The sequence below is a fragment of the Mustelus asterias genome, chromosome 12, assembly GCF_964213995.1.
Source record: "Mustelus asterias chromosome 12, sMusAst1.hap1.1, whole genome shotgun sequence".
In the NCBI taxonomy this organism is placed as follows: Eukaryota; Metazoa; Chordata; class Chondrichthyes; order Carcharhiniformes; family Triakidae; genus Mustelus; species Mustelus asterias.
In genome coordinates this window covers 86,601,608-86,621,037 of record NC_135812.1, presented here as the reverse complement: position 1 = coordinate 86,621,037, position 19,430 = coordinate 86,601,608, and the positions used below count along the sequence as shown (strand labels likewise).

Genomic DNA, 19,430 nt, shown 5'->3' with positions numbered 1-19,430 from the left:
TGCCCAGTCTCTACTATGGTTTGGGAGGGAATTCTGAGAGGATGCGGGGCTCTCTTTGGTCCTGCCTGAGATGTTTTGAACTTGCACAGTTTGCCAAAGTTTCCAACCTTGTTACATTGAAAGCATGGGGCTGAAATTGCAGGACATTGACTTCGCATGTGGGGACATGTTGCTATGGTTGCTCTACAGGTTGCTCAGACTAGAGTATTGCTTCCCTTGGCCTGGACTAGCCTGTTTTTATGCTGTTGAACTTAACTGAACTGTGGAGTACCACAGTTTACTTTCTCTTAAAATAGACCTGTGCTGCACATGGACTTCAGACTGCCTCATAATCTGAACAGTTTTCTTGAAGGTTAGATCTTCCTTCACTTGCAGTATGTCTGAGAATGTGTCATCCACTGCTCCTACAACTATTCTATCCCTGATAGGTTCAGATTTTAGATCTCCATATTCAGCCATCCTGGACAGATCATTGATGAATGATTTGACAGGTTCTTCTGGCTGCTGGACACACTTATTAAATTTAGCCTTTTTCAAGGATTTTAGTGCTTGGGTTAAAATAAACATCAAATAATTTTAGTATATCTTCAAAGTTAACAGATGATTTATTGATTCCTCGTCGAGCAATAATGTTGTCTGCTTTCAGGCCTACTAAATAAAGTGTGTTAAATTGTTCATGTTGTGTCTTTTCATTCACACCTGAAGCAGCTTTTGTCCTGTAACCGTTCTGTTTTATGGTTCATTAAAATGGAATTAATTGCAGGAAGCTTTTGATGTAAACAAGGTGATTTAACCAGCATGAAAAATGAATACCCTAGCAAATGAGGTTGTGTTGGATGTGAATATTGAATGCTGTATTAATTATGCAGTTTAAGTTTAAAAGGAAATCACAAGTATGTTTTTTTTCTTTTAAAGGAATGCAAAACAAGCCTGCAACAAGAGATCCACTAAAGCTTCTCCCCACTGGAGGGTGCTAAACTGCGGAAGAATCATCAGTGATACGGAAGATGGTTCTTCTGTCCTGATGTTCTCCTGTGCATTTCTAGCCGGGTTTGCTGGACAGCAAGCAAAATACAAACCTTGGCCAAATTTCTCCCTCCTTCTGCTCATCCAACCACTCTCCCACAAACTCGCAACTACCACTGCTCCCACTGCAACCAGTTTCCTCAGCACAGACGCAATTAAATGTGTTCAACTGGATTCTCAGCACCACTGATAACTTGATCTGAGCCCAGCTACTCTAGGGATGCTGAATGAAATTAGACAGGGCAATTGCACTGTTGCCAGGTCCTTGTCAAGTGGCTGCAAAGTGTTTGGCAGCTTCCTAATGGTATAAGATGACACTATATAAGAAGTTTTCCTTGTGCTCATCATTTGGGATATCCCTAACATTCTAGCATGCTCACTGATTGCGAAACAAACTAAACGGGGAGGTTTGGAGATTGGGGAAGTATTCCTGAAAGAATAGGGAATGGTATGGACCAATTTTGCTGTAGCTGGGTGTTCAAAAGTGCAGTAAGAAGTCTCACAACACCAGGAAGTCCAACAGGTTTATTTGGTAGCAAATACCATCAGCTTTCGGAGCACAGCTTAAGTTTAAGATGTTTAAGTTTAAGACATCCACATCATGTTCAAAAGTGGACAGGGATACCAAACCAGTCTGCAATTAACAGCACGAGTACCAATTAGAATGGGGGACTTTCATTATCGAATTAGGTACAGAAAGGGAAAGAAAGATTGACTGACAGAGAAGTAAAGATAAAGTTTTTTAAAAAAGGGCTGCACAGTAGTTAGCACTTCTGCCTCACAGTGCCAGGGACCTGGGTTCAATTCCGGCCTTGGGTCACTGTATGTGAGAAGTTTGCACGTTCTCCCCATGTCTGGGTGGGTTTCCTCCAGGTGCTCCGGTTTCCCCTCAAAATCCAAAGGTGTGCAGGTTAGGTTGATTGGCTGTGCTAAATTGACTCTTAGTGTCAGCGGGACGAGGGTAAATACTTTGAGATTATGGGGATAGGGCCTGGGTGGGATTTTAAAAAAGGTTTATTTATTAGTGTCACGAGTAGGCTTACATTAACACTGCAATTAAGTTACTGTGAAAATCCCTTAGATGCCACACTCCGGCGCCTGTAGGTGGATACACTGAGGGAGAATTTAGCACAGCCAATGCACCAAATCAGCACGTCTTTCGGACTGTGGGAGGAAACCCGAACACCCGGAGGAAACCCACGCAGACATGGCGAGAACATGCAAACTCCAAACAGACAGTGACCCGAGGCTGGAATTGAACCTGTGTCCCTGGTGCTGTGAGGTCGCAGTGCTAACCACTGTGCCACCGTGCTGCTCCGATGAGGAGGATCGCAACAGACACCTCCAGACACTGAAAGATGCCCTCATAAGAACAGGATATGGCGCTCGACTCATCGATCGACAGTTCCGACGCGCCACAGCGGAAAACCGCACCGACCTCCTCAGAAGACAAACACGGGACACGGTGGACAGAGTACCCTTCGTCGTCCAGTAATTCCCCGGAGCGAAGAAGCTACGACATCTTCACCGGAGCCTTCAACATGTCATTGAAGACGAACATCTCGCCAAGGTCATCCCCACACACCCACTTCTTGCCTTCAAACAACCGCGCAACCTCAAACAGACCATTGTCCGCAGCAAACTACCCAGCCTTCAGGAGAACAGTGACCACGACACCACACAACCCTGCCACAGCAACCTCTTCAAGACGTGCCAGATCATCGACACGGATGCCATCATCTCGCGTGAGAACACCATCCACCAGGTGCACAGTACATACTCTTGCAACTCGGCCAACATTGTCTACCTGATACGCTGCAGGAAAGGATGGCCCGAGGCATGGTACATTGGGGAGACCATGCAGACGCTACGACAACGGATGAATGAACACCGCTCGACAATCACCAGGCAAGAGTGTCCTCTTCCTATTGGGGAACACTTCAGCGGTCACGGGCATTCGGCCTCTGATCTTCGTGTAAGCGTTCTCCAAGGCGGCCTTCACGACACACGACAACGCAGAGTCACCTGAGCAGAGACTGATTGCCAAGTTCCGCACACATGAGGACGGCCTCAACCGGGATCTTGGGTTCATGTCACACTATCTGTAACCCCCATGACTTGCCTGGGCTTGCAAAGTCTCACTAACTGTCCTGCCTGGAGACAATACACATCTCTTTAACCTGTGCTTAATGCTCTCTCCACTCACATTGTCTGTACCTTTAAGACTTGATTACCTGTAAAGACTTGCATTCCAACCATTATTTTGTAAATTTGAGTTTGTGTCTTTATGTGCCCTGTTTGTGAACAGAACTCCCACTCACCTGATGAAGGAGCAGCGCTCCGAAAGCTTGTGGCTTTTGCTACCAAATAAACCTGTTGGACTTTAACCTGGTGTTGTGAGACTTCTTACTGTGTTTACCCCAGTCCAACGCCAGCATCTCCACATCATGACCACCATGCTGCCCCCAGGTTGTTGACAGAGTAGGCTCAATGTGCTGAAAAGCCTCCTTCTGCACTGTAGGGATTCCATGATTCTTAGTTTGACATTTGACATATGCAAACATTTTAAGTATTTGGACCAAAATGACAAGACTTGTCTTTCTGGGTGATTTAGTTCCTAGTTGGACGCTTAAGGCCATTTGATGCAATTCAGCAGCAAAGCAAACCACAAGATGCTGTTTTTGCAAAGTTATAGAGGCAGTGGGTAGTAATTTTTGTATATTAGCATTCAACTATGCATCTGTTCTTCATCTGAATTGTATGTACCATCTGCAATGATGGCAACTGCCTTACTGATATTTTATGAGCAAAATCAGACCTTTTGTCCCTGAAAGGAGTAGGGTTGCCAACCCTCCAGGATTGACCTGGAGTCTCCTGGAATTGAAGACCAATCTCCCAGTCACAGGCGCGATCCTGGAGGAAAATTATCAGGGCATTAAAATAAGATTTTTTTTTTGGCATTTTCTTTTAATATTTCTCAAATATTAATATTTCTCAAATATTGAAAGTGGGGGAGGGGGCTGTTTTGCTGACAGTCAAGCATCACCCCATTTGCTGATGAGTCTTTTTCATTCCAGTTACCCCAGGAAGGATGGATGTGTTGCCCAACTAATGGCAGAAGCATGGGGGAAAGGCATGTGAAGCCTCCAGGAATATATTTAATCATAGTTAGCAACCCGCAAAATGGGACATGGTAGTTTAATGTGAGACAGTGTTTGTTGAAGCACCCAAGCAGTCCAGCTGAAACTCCAAATGTCACTTTATTGTTTTCGTTTTAAGATCAAAGCAGATATAAAAGTGTCCAATGCACTATTTTTAAAGTAAGGTGTCTAAAATCTTCAGTATCATAGAACCATAGTATTCCTCCAGAGCGGAAGGAGGCCATTTGGCCCATTGCGTCTCCACCTCAGACAGCCCTACCTCATAACCCCATGTATTTACCATGCTAATCACCCTAATCTACACACCTTTGGACACTAAAGGGCAAGTTAGCATCGGACTGTGGGAGGAAACTCTCACATTCACAGGGAGAACGTGCAAACTCCATACGGTCACCCAAGGTTGGAATTGAACTTGGGTCCCTGGCGCTGCGAGGTAGCAATGCTAACCACTGTGCCCCGAGTTGCTGAGCAGAAACTGATAGGACAGCCTAAACCGGGATGTTGGATTTATGTCACATTATCAGTAACCCCCACAGCTTGCCTCCTGGACTTGCGGGCTATCCTGTCTGGAGACAATACGCATCTTTTTAACCTGTGCTTAATGTTCCCTCCACCCACATTGTCTGTATCTTTAAGATCTGGTTGGCTGTAGGGATTTGCATTCTAATCAGTATTCTGTAACTTGATTTTGTGTCTCTGTGCCCTGTTTGAGAGCACATTTCCACTCCATCTGACGAAGGAGCAGCACTCCAAAAGCTAATGGTATTTGCTACCAAATAAACCTGTTGGACTTTAACCTGGTGTTGTTAAAACTTTTACTGTCCAACACCGGCATCTCCACATCATGACCCCTTGGATCCTCCAGAAATGCATTGCCAAATTGTGTTTTAAATATTAGGATTTCCTGTCCAAGCATTGCATATTTTTCACCTCTAAAACAAGTTCATGATTTGCGCAAATAGCTGAAGATGAAATTGCAAAGCCCGTTGTAACTACTAACAGACTTCAGATGAAGTCAGGACTGGTCTTGCATTGTCAGAATTTTTTTTTGACGCGGGGGGGGGGGGGGGGGGAGAGGTGGGCAGCCAAATCATCTCGAATCCGTGGGTTGACTTGGGTTTTCTCTAATATCAGGTATGCACACAACCAATGTGTTCATCCACAGGCTGCTTGGCGTTTCGACTTTCTAGCTGGTGTGTTCTGTCCCTGCGCGGTTTCCGTAGGGGGCGCTGGTTTAATTCCCGGATGTGGCCGGGCCTGCTCTGTTTCTCGCTGAGCTCCTGAGAGTCAGGTAATGGAGTCGCTGCGGCCGCCGGCGCCATCTCTCTCCATCCTGCCTCAAATCGCGCGGAATCGGGTTGTAACCGCGCTCAGACGGGGCGTGAAGGGCCGAGCGGCTTATCTTTGGCTGTAGGGAGCAGATCCCCGAGTGCGGAATGTTTATATTTTTAAAGCCGGTTTCCGTTGCTGACCCGTTGATTTTTTTTTCATTCTTGTGTTTTACAGAACGCGGTTTGGTCTCCCCGCCGCTGAACTCAACGCAACCATGGTAAGCCTGGGCCGGGGGAGGGACTTTGCTTTAAATATAACCTGCTAATGTACCGCTGAAAATCCCAGCGTGGGCCTGGGAGCGGGTGAACCCTCCCACCACCCGGCCAGTTTGTACTTTGGCCTGGGGGATGTTGGTGCCACAACTGCAGAGAGCAGGATTTTAATCCCACTTTCCTGTCAAGAACTGAATGAGTGTTGAATGGAACTCACTTGACCTTCTCTTGCATCTAACCTGTCCTAAAATTGTCTATTTTTAATTTGGTACATCTGTATCTATTTTATAAAGTTTACATTATATTCTTTGAATTTGAACATGCTCCTTCCTACGTTCCTTGTTCTGCAACTGTTAACCCTCGGGAAACTTGTCGAGCAGTTGCTTCCAGATGCTTCACATTTCGTGTTTCACCTGTGAAATGATTTGAGTGCTCCTGGAACCTGCTGGAGTTCCCTTGGAGTCCCACAACAATATATGTGCTTGGCCCTCACATTTCACATCTACATTCTGCCCCTGGATGACATTGTTCAAAGACATGTTGGCTTACACATTTGCTGGCAGTCTCCACTCTACCTCCCCAATAGCTCTTTGTTGCATTGTCACATTTGTCTGACATCCATTTCCTGAGGATTTGTGAATAGTTTTCAGTTTAGATAGATTTTTGAATAGTAAAGGAATCGAGGGTTATGGTTAGCGGGTGGGTAAGTGGAGCTGGGTCCACGGAAAGATCAGCCATGATCTCATTGAATGACGACTTGTGCTCGTTGTTCCAGTGTTCAATCACCGGTGAACATCACAATTTTATGACCTTAGGGAGGAAGATGGTTGGGCTGAGGACATGCCCTGAGGAACACTCCAAGGATTGAAGTGTTTCACCTCCATGAACTACAAACATCCTCCTTTTGTGTTGGGTATGATTCCAGCCAGTGGCAATTTACCCCACCCAGTTCTCATTGACTTGAATTTGACTCTGGCTCCTTGATGCTATGGTCGGTCAAATGTTCCCATGATATGTGGATATTGTGCCTCTGGAATTCAGCTCTTGTCCATGTTTGGACCAAGGCTGTTATGTGGTCTGTGATCTTGGTAGAGCATTGGTGAGTAGCTATTGTTGAGTAACTGCAATGTAGGCAATACCTTTCATCACTTTGATAGTTGAGAATGGATAGATGGACTAGTAATAGGACAAATTAGATTTGTCCTGTTTATGTGGACAGAATATACTTGGCAATTTTCTATTTTGTCAGGTAGTTTAAGTGTTGTAGCAGCTTGGTTAGAGATGTGGGCAATGTTGGAGGACAAGTCATCATTACTATAGTTGGTATTGGGGTCCATAGGATTTGAGTTTGCTCAGCTGTTTGGCACATGGAATGCATCACATTGCTTGAAGATTGGTTTAATGATGGCAGAGAGTTTGAGAGGTGATTGAGATGAATCGTCTGCTGGACTGGCTGCAAACTCTTCTGCCTTGAGCTTTGCACTCAGTCTGTGCTCCAGTCATTAATATTTGGCTAGTTATGTAGCCTCCTCATTGCGTTAGTTGTTAATTGTATGGATGTGATAGGGTGGCAGAACTACTCCCATTGAATGAAGTCTTTTGATGCTTGCTGCCTTTGCAAATGCTCCATTTTGGATAGGTGTGGGCCAGGGATCGCCGTGAATAGGTGGGGATGTTGGATTTGTGCAGGGATGTTTTGGGAACATCGCTGAAGCATTTCCCCAGCTCATCTGGAAGCCTCTTGCAAAGACGTAGTTCTGAGTAGAGCAGTTGTTTCAGGTGCCTGGTGTCAGATATTTGAATAATGAGAATCCTCTTCCCAGCCAAGCTGGTTTTGGGTGGTCCGTGCCTAATGTTGGCAATATTGTCTTGGGAGGCAATGCTGATATTAGATTGCTATCCTGCCAACAAATTTAAAGGAATTTGCAGGGTCAACATTGGCAGTGTTTCCCCAATGCCTTAAGCCACCTGCTGAGTTATCCAGGTCTCCAAAGCAAGTAGGAGCACAGGGATCACTGCTGCCTGGTAAACCATGACCGTGTTCCCAGATCTGCAGTCCTGTTACTTGGAAATTCTTTTCCTCAGCTGGCCAAGGTTGAGCTGGCACATAAAAGGCAGGAGCGGATTTTGTGTGGTCTGCCATAGAAGATCATTTTGAGGATCCTCTTCAACCTCCCAGTGGCTGAAGACCTCCCAGAGTTGCAAGGTGAATTTTTCCCACTGAGGGGCACTACTGATATGATCTTCACTGTGCAGAAGATCCAGGAAAAATGCAGGGAGCAGCACCAACTACTGTAACTGTTAATCGTGAGAGTTTGAGGAGTCCTCAGATTTGACTGTCTTCAGAATTTGTCACCATCCTTTGCCTGCTGGTCTCTTCAACTTGCATTGTAGTTCTGCATCTCACTTCCAATCTGTACAATGCTGACTGATAGGCCTATCATCTCCCATCCTTCGTAAATGTGAAGTTATCTGGAGCCCCCTTTGTCCGAGCTTCTACAAACCTCCTGTTTGACTCATGTTCACTGATCTACATTAACTTCTAGCTAACACTACCTTTTATGCAAAACTGAACCCTATTGTTTAAGTCCTGTTCTTGTGTTTAAATCCTGTCATGGTCTGGGCCCTCGTTGCTTTATCCTCCAACCTTCTAAGCACTCTGCATTCCTTCAACCCCAGTGTGAGGGACACTCCCAGCATCTTTTACCCCACCGTTTCCAGCCGTATCTTCAGCTGTCTGGCCCAAGGCTCTGAAATTCTCTCCATAAACCTCATCCTCCATCTCCCTATCTCCCACCTCTTCATTTAACACGCAGTTTAATTAAAATTTGTCACCGGACTTGACGTTGCTTTCTTTGGCTTATTGTTAGTTTTTGTCTAATTATGTTGCTGTGAAGTGCTATGGGATGTTTTGTTACATTAAAAGTACTACATAAATGTACATAGTTGCTTGTAAGCATGTCAAAAGTTGCCTATAATGATGTAGACTATTAGAATCATAGAATCCCTGCAGTGCAGAAAGAGGCCATTCGGCCCATCGAGTCTGCACCGACAACAATCCAACCCAGTCCCTATCCCCATTACCCCACACATTTGCCCCGCTAATTCCTCTAACCTACACATCCCGGGACACTAAGGGGCCATTTAGCATGGCCAATGCACCTAACCTGCGCATCTTTGGACTGTGGGAGGAAACCGGAGCACACAGAGGAAACCCACGCAGACTCCAGGAGAATGTGCAAACTCCACACACAGTGACCCGAGGCCGGAATTGAACCCGGGTCCCTGGCACTGAGGCAGCAGTGCTAACCACTGTGCCATCATGCTGCCCAGTTTGACATTCTTGACACGTTTGGCAGTATTAAAACTGGAAAAATGTTTGCCACATACGAAGGCTATGTAATAGCATCTATATTGTTGTAGTTATACCAACAATGTGCTTTCAACTCGAGAGTATCCATTTACTCCCAAGTTAATGTCTTGAGTCCAAAACAACATAGCACTGCACAATCTGGAGTATAAATCAGATGGCCTGGTCATAAAATGATTCCATTCGAATACAGTTATGTTCTCCCAGAAAAGAACTTGCCTCTTGGAGAATTAATGTCTGCACTAAGTTGTCAACAGTTTTTTTGTAACTAACTAATAGGCACTGCTCTTGTGCATTTGGTTTCAAACTAATATTCATGTTCCTGTTATTAAACAGCCTCGGATGATTGCAGAAATCAAAGACTTTTTGTTAACAGCAAGAAGAAAGGATGCAAAATGTAAGTGAATTGTAAGGCATTTATAATTGGAATGTTATTGCTAAGATGGTGAATGTGACAAAGGGCCAACGTGCCAAATCTGTTACACTAGGCCCCTTCATCCAAGTATATTATATCCTAAGACAGTCCCTTCATTATAGGAATGAACCTTTTCTGAACTGTCTTCACTGTGAGAATTATCCTTTCTTAATTAAGGAGACCACCCTGTGTGAGCTCACCAGTGCTTGTATAGTTCTAACAAGACTTGCCTACTTTTATACCTCATTCTCCTTGCAATAAAGGCAAGCATTTAATTTGCCTTCCTAATTACTTGCTGTACTTGCATGCTAACATTTTGTGAATTGCGTACAAGGACATCCCAGGTCTGTCTACTGCAGCGTTTCTAGAATTGCAGGCATGCCTGGCTCAGATCAAATTGCACAAATCTGGTTCCAATTTACTATCTGAACTCCCTCCCCCACAAAAGGCTCTGGCAAACAGATATGTCTGCCTCTTAACATTGCATAGCCTTTCCTCCCAACATCCTCCCCACGTTTTGGCACAAAATCACTTATTCCAGCACGGCTTTAACCTGTACGAAGAACAGAATTTGTTCTTGTCGTCTGCTTGCATGATGACAATTTGTCTTTGTTTTATATAGCTGTCAAAATTAAGAAGAACAAGGACAATGTGAAATTCAAAGTGCGGTGCAGCAGGTACCTATACACACTAGTTATCACAGATAAAGAAAAGGCTGAAAAACTGAAACAGTCCCTGCCTCCAGGTAAGAAGTTTACAGAATGTACAAATTGTGGGGCACCGATGGGGGTGGTCAAATTTTAATTTTTACGGAGACATTGGGTGAGATTTTACGGCCTTGCTTGTCCTGCCCGATGTCAGTGGAACTTTCCACGGTCCGCCCCTCACCCGCTCCAATTCCCATGGTGGGCGGGGCGGTAAAATTCCAGCCTTTGTGCTGGAGTAAAAATTGTGTTTACAATTTGCAATGTATCAGCAGTTGCAGAGCTAAATGAATCTTTGCACCAGTCCTGTACAATAGATAAACAGGATGTGGAGATGTCGGCGTTGCACTGGGGTGGGCACAGTAAGACGTCTCACAACACCAGGTTAAAGTCCAACAGGTTTATTTGGTAGCAAATACCATAAGCTTTCGAAGCACTGCTCCTTCGTCAGATGGAGTGGATATTTGCTCTCAAACAGTGCACAGACACAGAAATCAAGTTACAGAATACTAATTAGAATGCGAATCTCTAAAGCCAAGCAGGTCTTAAAGGTACAGACAATGTGGGTGGAGGGAGCATTCAACACAGGTTAAAGAGATGTGTATTGTCTCCAGACAGAACAGCTAGTGAGATTCTACAAGCCCAGGAGGCAAGCTGTGGGGGTTACTGATAAATATGACATAAATCCAACATCCCGGTTTAGGCTGTCCTCGTGTGCGGAACTTGGCTATCAGTTTCTGCTCAGCGACTCTGCGCTGTCGTGTGTCGTGAAGGCCACCTTGGAGAACGCTTACCTGAAGATCCAAGGCTGAATGCCCGTGACTGCTGAAGTGCTCCCCCACAGGAAGAGAACAGTCTTGCCTGGTGATTGTCGAGCGGTGTTCATTCATCTGTTGTCGTAGCCATGCATCGCCATGTCGTAGCCATGGGGAAACCATGCAGATGCTATGACAACGGATGAATGAACACCGCTCGACAATCACCAGGCAAGACTGTTCTCTTCCTGTGGGGGAGCACTTCAGCAGTCACGGGCATTCAGCCTTGGATCTTCAGGTAAGCGTTCTCCAAGGCGGCTTTCACAACACACGACAGCGCAGAGTCGCTGAGCAGAAACTGATCGCCAAGTTCCGCACACATGAGGACTGCCTAAACCGGGATGTTGGATTTATGTTACATTATCAGTAACCCCCACAGCTTGCCTCCTGGGCTTGTAGAATCTCACTAGCTGTTCTGTCTGGAGACAATACACATCTCTTTAAATGCTCCCTCCACCCACATTGTGTGTACCTTTAAGACCTGGCTGGCTGTAGAGATTCGCATTCTAATTAGTATTCTGTAACTTGATTTCTGTGTCTGTGCACTGTTTGAGAGCAGATATCCACTCCATCTGACGAAGGAGCAGTGCTCCGAAAGCTTATGGTATTTGCTACCAAATAAACCTGTTGGACTTTAACCTGGTGTTGTGAGACTTCTTACATAGATAAACAGGCCATGGTTTTAAGGCAGCGATCCAACCAATGTTGAAATTGTTTGAAGGACTGGGGAAATCATTTTTAATGTTGATGTTTGGTTTTAATTCATGGATTAGGCCACATTGGCAGAGTAGTAGGCACAAGTTCCATGCTGCAGGGAGCATCTGCTGTCTCCGCTCCCATGAGTTTCACTAGGCATGTGGGAAAAAATCCTAATAAAGTAATTTGCATATACATGGCCCATATTGGGGAATCTGCTTCTTTATAGCCAGTTATCAGATTGAAAATCCCATAATTTATGAATTTTGAACCACTGCACTATCGTAACTTTTGTAACCTGCCAACCTGGAACTGTGGTTCAGTGGCTTGCAATACTGAGTAAATTAGGGGTGACACAGTGGTTGACACTGCTGCCTCACAGTGCCAGGGACCTGGGTTTTGATTCCCAATTTTGGTCACTGTGTGGAGTTTACACATTCTCCCAGTGTCTGTGGGTTTCCTCTGGGTGTTCCGGTTTTCTCCCGCAGTCCAAAGATGTGCGGGCTAAGTAGATTGACCATGTTAAAATTGCCCCTTAGTGTCAGTGGGATGAGTTAGGGTAAATGCGTGGGATTATGGGGTAATGGGGATAGGGCCTGGGTGGGATTGCAGTTAGTGTAGACTCGATGGGCCGAATGGTGTCCTGCACTGTAGGATTCTATGAAATGCTGCACTATTTGAGATGCTGTTTTTTTGGATTAAACATCAAACCAAACATCTGCTCTCAGCTGGGCATAAAAGAGCATGGCGCTTTTTGAAGAGGAAGGGAGTTATCCCTTGTTTCCAAGCTAGAATTTTCCCTTCAATATTTTTTTTAAAGCATTTGAGAGTTTGCTGTGTGAAATTTGCTGCCTTCTCTGTAAAATGCTTTGGGAGCTGAGGTGAAAGGCACCTATATAAACACATTGCTGAGTTTTAGATTTAAAATGTCAGATTTCTCCCAGCAAAATAGGAAATTTCAACTTATTTCTTTCATCTCATCTCTAAATATCACATTGTAGGTGTTTATTTGGGTAGTATCTGTAATTCTTTGCCTCTATCCTAACATTAATTTTTCTTTTCACCAGGTCTGGCTGTGAAGGAGCTGAAGTGAGGAGCTGAAATCCCTAATGTTATTTGCATTTTATTGAATAAAAGAAATGCAGAAGTTTTGTTGTGATTTGTGGTATTTCTGCACATCCAAACAGAAGATAATTTTGCCAACAGTGCACTTGCATGGAAATAGTGACCCCAGGACATCGCAAAGTGAATCAGTCAGTACTATGCTAAGTGTAGTTACTTGCAAGGAATTACTACAGCCAGATTCATACACTGCAAAGTCCCAACAGTCGACAATGAAATGACTGGTGATGTTTGTTGGATGAGATAAATATTGGTCATGATAGCCGGATCTTGATATATTTTGTATAGACCTGAAATGTGGTAAATTGGTCCAAGGCGTATGAGCATCTCTGACAATGAAGCATGTTGTTTTTGTTTTTATTCCAATTCAATCAAATCAAGTCCAATTCAGAGTCTCAACAAGTTGAGACATTCCCGATCCAAGCTGACAAGACAGGGCTCTCACCTCCTGCCTTGGGCCTGATCTACATGATCCAAGCTGATTGGAGTTGGTATAGCTCCTCCTCCAAGGCTTGCTCTCATTTGCATCTTAGCCAAAAGGCCGAGATGCCGCTTTTAAAAATTGCTTCAAATGAAGCTAAAATGTAACCTAATGACTTCAACCAAGCACAGCATGTCGATACTACACTTGATCTTATGGCTCTGACATACCAGTTCAATTATTTGTAAATAGTTGGCGTTACACTTGGAAGTGGTTACAAATTGCTAGTCTAAACCTACTTTAACACAACTCATCCTGATGTATTGAATTTTGGTTACTGTTGCACCATTCTAAAAATGATGTTTGGACATTTGCTGGAAAGGAATTGAGATCTGAAACCAAGCTAGCAATTTCGAGGAAACCAGCTCTGCGTTCTAAGTATTCTATGCATTTCCAGCACTTTTTTCTATTAAATTGATCTGGTATGTAAGTTAGTTTTGCAACACAAAAAAAAGGGAAATCCCTTTTCTAAATATTTTACATTATCAAAAATTCAAATCTGCAAACTCCAGTTATACTAAAAAAGTTAAAGTTTGTTTATTTGTCACATGTAAGGCTTACATTAACACACTGCAATGAAGTTACTGTGAAATTCCCCTAGTCGCCACAGTCCGGCGCCTGTTAGGGTCAATGCACCTAGCCAGCATCTAATGAGCACGAGACTACATTTGTATGAGGAAGAAGTTAACTTAATTACTGCTATCCAGTTAATACATTGCCATTGTTGACTGGTTTCCTGTTACCTGACACACTTAATCCAATTTACAATGTCAATTTGTTACATTTCACTTGGCCGAAAATTTGCTGAAGGAGACTTATGAGAAATAAATATTTTTGGAAGTATATTCAAATACATAAGCTGCAATATTTTCCCCGTTAACATTTATTATAAACTGAGGTGAAGATGAACATGTTGAATATAAGAACCTGAATTGGAACAAGGTGGCACAGTGCTTTGCACTGCTGCCTGATAGCACCAGGGACTCAGGTTTGATTCTAGCATTGGGTCACTGGAGTTTACACAGTCTCCCTATATTTGCAGGATTTCCTCTAGGTGCTCTGGTTTCTTCCCACACTCCAAAGGTGTGGGTTAAATTGATTGCAAAATTGCCCCTTAGTGTTCGGGGGCTAGTGGGGTAAATACATGGGGTTATGGGAATGGGACCTGGTTGGGATTGTCAGTCATGATGTGGAGATGCCGGCGTTGGACTGGGGTGAACACAGTAAGAAGTCTCACAACACCAGGTTAAAGTCCAACAGGTTTATTTGGTAGCAAATACCATAAGCTTTCGGAGCGCTGCTTCTTCGTCAGATGGAGTGGAAGTGTGCTCTCAAACAGTGCACAGAGACACAAAATCAAGTTACAGAATGCTGATTAGAATGCAAATCCTTACAAGCAACCAGGTCTTAAAGATACAGACAATGTGGGTGGAGGGAGCATTAAGCACAGGTTAAAGAGATGTGTACACATCTCTTTAACCTGTGCTTAATGCTCCCTCCACCCACATTGCCTGTATCTTTAAGACCTGGTTGGTTGTAGGGATTCGCATTCTAATCACTATTCTGTAACTTGATTTTGTGTCTCTGTGCACTGTTTGAGAGCACATTTCCACTCCATCTGACGAAGGAGTAGCGCTCCGAAAGCTTATGGTATTTGCTACCAAATAAACCTGTTGGACTTTAACCTGGTGTTGCGAGACTTCTTACTGGGATTGTCAGTGCAGGCTAAATGGTCTCCTGCCGTGCAGTGATTCTATGATTCTAGGAATGATGTAAGAGTTTTAACACCATCAGGTTAAAGTCCAACAGGTTTATTTGGTAGCAAATACCATTAGCTTTCGGAGCGCTGCTCCTTCGTTAGATGGAGTGGAAATGTGAATGATAACATTTAATTTAACATAAATTGGAACAGGAGTAACAATCTTGAATCTGCTTTACAATATTCATTAAGATTATAGATAAACTTCTACATCAACTCGACTTGTCCTATCCTATGTCTGTATTCCTTTATGCCCCAAAGCTCTCTGATCTGTTGAATACATTTAGCAACTGAGCATCTAGGCCTGTGATAATGGAGAATTCTAAAGATTCACAGCCCTTGTGAGAAATTTCTCATCCCTTTGGTCCCAAATGGCTGATCTCTCATTGAGATTTTACACCTCCAACCAGGGGAAACCACCTCAGCACCTATCATGTCAAGCCTTCTATGAACTTTAGACAGTTCAAAGAGATCATCCTACATTCCTCTAACCCAAATATGGACACATTTTATTCAATTTCATTGAACTGCCCTCTAATCTCAGGAATTGATCCAGTGAACATTGGTTGCATTACCAAAGGCAAATTTTCTTGGGTAAGGAGCACAAAACTACACAGTACTCCAGGTGTGGCTTCACCAAAGCCCCATATAATTTCAGCAATATTTATCAACACTTCTCTCTCACCTTGAGTAAAGGTGAATATAATTTAATTGATTCTGCATTTGAATGTGTTATGGTTCAGGTCTGAAACTCAAGTGTTTTACGGAGCCTGTCGGGAACATAAGTTTTGCATCTTGTATTTGGCTAGGATAAGCATGAGGTGTTTCACTTCAGGTATGATTCAAGTGACCCATTAGGGAGCTTTTATCAAACAGTTTATTTAAGAATATAGTTAACATGTATAGTAAGAAAATTAGCAAGATTTGTTAATCAATTACATTGATAATGTAATAAAGATAATGTATAACCCTTAACAAAGATATCTACAATGTTCTGGTCAAACCAATCCCATAGACAAAATACCCTTTTCACAGGTTTAACACAACAGACTAATGCTCATGTGATACTGGAAATTGAGTCTTTTCGTTGAAGTCTGCAGTTCTCTGGATTCACTCCGAACAGTTTGAAGACGACAGTTTCCCAAAACACCAGAGACTCTGGTCCAGCCCCCAACAGCAGCAGATTTTCACCCTTAAGGAAAACAAGATCTTATTTTTAGCTAACCAACCGAATTTTCAAAACAAGAAGGAAAACACTTATTTTTAGCTTGCTGTCCCTTCTAAAACTGAAAACCTGCAACTCCAAACTGAAAATGAAAGAAAAACTTCAAAAACACATGACCCTCCTAACCATGTAAGGTGGTAAAACTAATCCCAGAGTAAACTCAACCCTATTTAAGCCACTTAAATAGCAATAGAAGGATATTTATCAGTCAAGCTGGCAACAATGACATCATTGAAGCTGTGAGAGCTGCAGAAATCCCTTCTTTAAGGTACACTAACGTCACAAATGTTAATGTTGTGATTCATGTCCAAAAACCCCCAACCCCCTCAAAATGTCCTTATACCTGTATTTATTTACTAGTCTCATTAAATGTTCTGCTTTTTTATTCTCTGAATTTCATACTTGCCATTAATTGCCTTGTATAGTGGTTAAATGATTGGGCAACATGAATTTGTATTTACTGTGTGCTCCTCATAGCTTTTTTTTTATCAGCAAACTTTGTTCCGTTGCTTTTGACTCCCTCATCTGAGTCATTGAATAGTATGCAAGAAGTAAGGCCTAAGCACTGAAGAAGCAGTTGCAGCCTGCCATCCTGAAAATTACCAGTTTATTCCTCTATCCTTATTTCTGTTGGTTCCTCAATACATACTGATACTTTCCAATAAATTACATTGTAACAACCTCTTGTGGCATTTTATTGGATATCTTCAGAAAATTGAAACATTCTATATCCACCCAGTTACACCCTCCAGAAAACAAATTCATCAAATTCTATTTATCTTTCATATAACACATTGAAATTTAAGACTTTTGATAATCTTTTCCCCAAACTCTTTCCCTGGTTATGGGGTGATGAATTATCACAATGAGGAAGCATTAGAGAAATCTTTGTTTGTTAAACTATAGGGTGCTTTGTTGTGGTGAGTGGTTGATGAAAAGACCATTGTATTGTAAAGGGAAAATTGAATAAATATTTGAACTGGAACGAGATACCTCACTTACAAGGATCAAATGAGGCAGTGAGCTTGGTTTGGATTGTTCCAACGTAGAACTGGTAAAATCTATAACTGGCCAAATTGCTTCCAACTTGTTAACTTCTATCGTTCTGTCACCATTGCTACACAAAGGGGTTTGGAGTAATTGTATTTAAGGGCTATGTTTTATGGTGGTGCATTCTCAAGTTTCTTCAAAATGGCACTGCAGCAAAAGTTAAAATGAGTTAGGCTTTGAAGTCATTTCACAAAACAAGCAATGTATTAGCTTGCTGATTACCTACCAGTGCTTGCACTGGCCTGGGATGTTTCTAGTCTGGTATGCTTGGCAACCTTGCACCATGTCCTATAAGGCATTTGGTAAGATGCCACATAAGAGACTGATCCAGAAGGTTAGATCCCAAAGGGTTGGGGGTAGAGTAATGTCTTGGATTGAGGATTGGCTGACTGATAGAAAGCAGAGGGTTGGGATAAATGGGTCCTTCTCCAGTTGGCGATCTGTAACTAGTGGGGTCCTCCTGCAGGGTTCAGTTCTCAGATCACAATTATTTACAATCTATATCAACGATCTACAAGCAGGGGCAGAGTGTAACAGCAAAATTTGCTGACGACACAAAAATAGGTGGGATAGCAGGCTGTGATGAGGAGATAAAAAGTTTACAAATGGATAATTGACAGGCTAGGGGAATGGGCCAGAATCTGACATGGAGTTTAATGTGGATAAATGTGAGGTAACCCATTTTGGCCAGAAAAATAAAAGGGCAAATTATTATTTAAATAGGAAGCAGATTCAAAAAGCATCTGTGCAGAGGGATCTGGGTGTCCTTGTGCATAAGTCTCAAAGTGGGTATGCAGGTGTAAAATGATATAAGGAAGGCAAATGGAATCTTGGCATTTATTGCAAAGAATCTAGAATATAAAAGCAGTGAAGTTTGTTGTTACAATTGTATAAGACATTAGTGAGATCACACTTGGAATATTGTGTTCAGTTTTGGTCACCTTCTTTGAGGAAGGATGTGGTGGCACTGGAGGCAGTTCAGAAGAGGTTCACTAGATTGGTTCTAGGTTTGAAGGAGCTGTCATTGAGGAGCAGTTGAGTAGCTTGGGCTTGTAATCGCTGGAGTACAGAAGAATGAGGAGGGATTTGATTGAGGTATATAAAATACTCAACGGGATTGATAAAGTAAATGTTAACCAAATGTTGCCCCTTCTAGAATAGTATAGGGCAAGAGGTCATTGTCGTAGAGTAAGAGGGGGCAGGTTCAAGCTAGAGATAAGGAGAAGCTACTTCTCACAGAGGGTTGTGAATCTATGGAACTCACTGCCCTAGAGTTCAGTGGATGCAGAATCAATGGATTCAAGAAAGAGATAGATAAATATTTGATCAAAAGCGGGATAAAGGGCTATGGGGAAAAGGCAGAGAAGTGGAGTTAGGATGAGATGGAGATCAGCCATGATCATATAGAATGGCGGAGCGGGCTCAAAGAGTTGAAATGCCTAATCTCGCTCCTAATTCCTATGTTCCTATCATCCCATATTCTTGCTTATCTATTTTAACTCCAAGTTAAACATTGTCTCAAATTTAAAATTCTCACTTGTTTTCAAATCATTCCATAACCTCTTCCCCTCCAGCTCCACAATTGTTAGCGAGCTACACTCCCTTATTTCTGGCCTGCTGAGTAAACTCGATTTGAATTGTTCCACCCTTGGCCATGTCTTCAGCTTCCAAAGTCCTGAATTCTGGAATTCTCTACCTCCCTCATTCACTTTATTCCTTTAGGATGTTCTTTTAAAACCCACTGACCAAGCTATTGATCATCTGCTTTAATGTCATCTTACATGGCAATGTCAGGATTGGCTTCATGATGATCCTATGGAAGTTCCTTAGGACATTTTGTTACATGTGGGGACACTAATTACAGGTTGTTGGAAAAAGTGATCTGGCAATGTTCTACTTGGGAACACCAGATTTTTTATTAGGAAGAAGTGAGGTGCACCTTGTCAGGCAATTAAATGCAGATGTTGAGGGCAAGCATTCGCCAGAAATGAAAGATTAGAATGCAAGACGACAGTTGGAATTCTGTGATGTGCAATGTTATTTTGTATAATGTGAAGACCAG

General features: G+C 42.9%; 1 protein-coding gene across 4 annotated transcripts in view; it reads left to right on the top strand.

The window, feature by feature from the left end:
• Positions 1 to 12,882, top strand: part of rpl38 (ribosomal protein L38) — a 51,309-nt gene extending 38,427 nt beyond the window's left edge. For 2 of the 4 annotated variants that reach the window (XM_078225566.1, XM_078225568.1), the window contains exons 2-5: positions 5,694 to 5,736; positions 9,438 to 9,498; positions 10,139 to 10,261; positions 12,799 to 12,882. In XM_078225566.1, coding sequence (XP_078081692.1) covers positions 5,694 to 5,736; positions 9,438 to 9,498; positions 10,139 to 10,261; positions 12,799 to 12,824 — 253 coding nt within the window. In that variant the 3' untranslated portion in view covers positions 12,825 to 12,882. Of the gene's footprint in view, positions 1 to 5,423; positions 5,598 to 5,693; positions 5,737 to 9,437; positions 9,499 to 10,138; positions 10,262 to 12,798 lie in introns of those variants that run through there. The other 2 variants (XM_078225567.1, XM_078225565.1) reach the window with 2 other exon arrangements.
• The last annotated feature ends 6,548 nt before the right edge of the window (positions 12,883 to 19,430 follow it).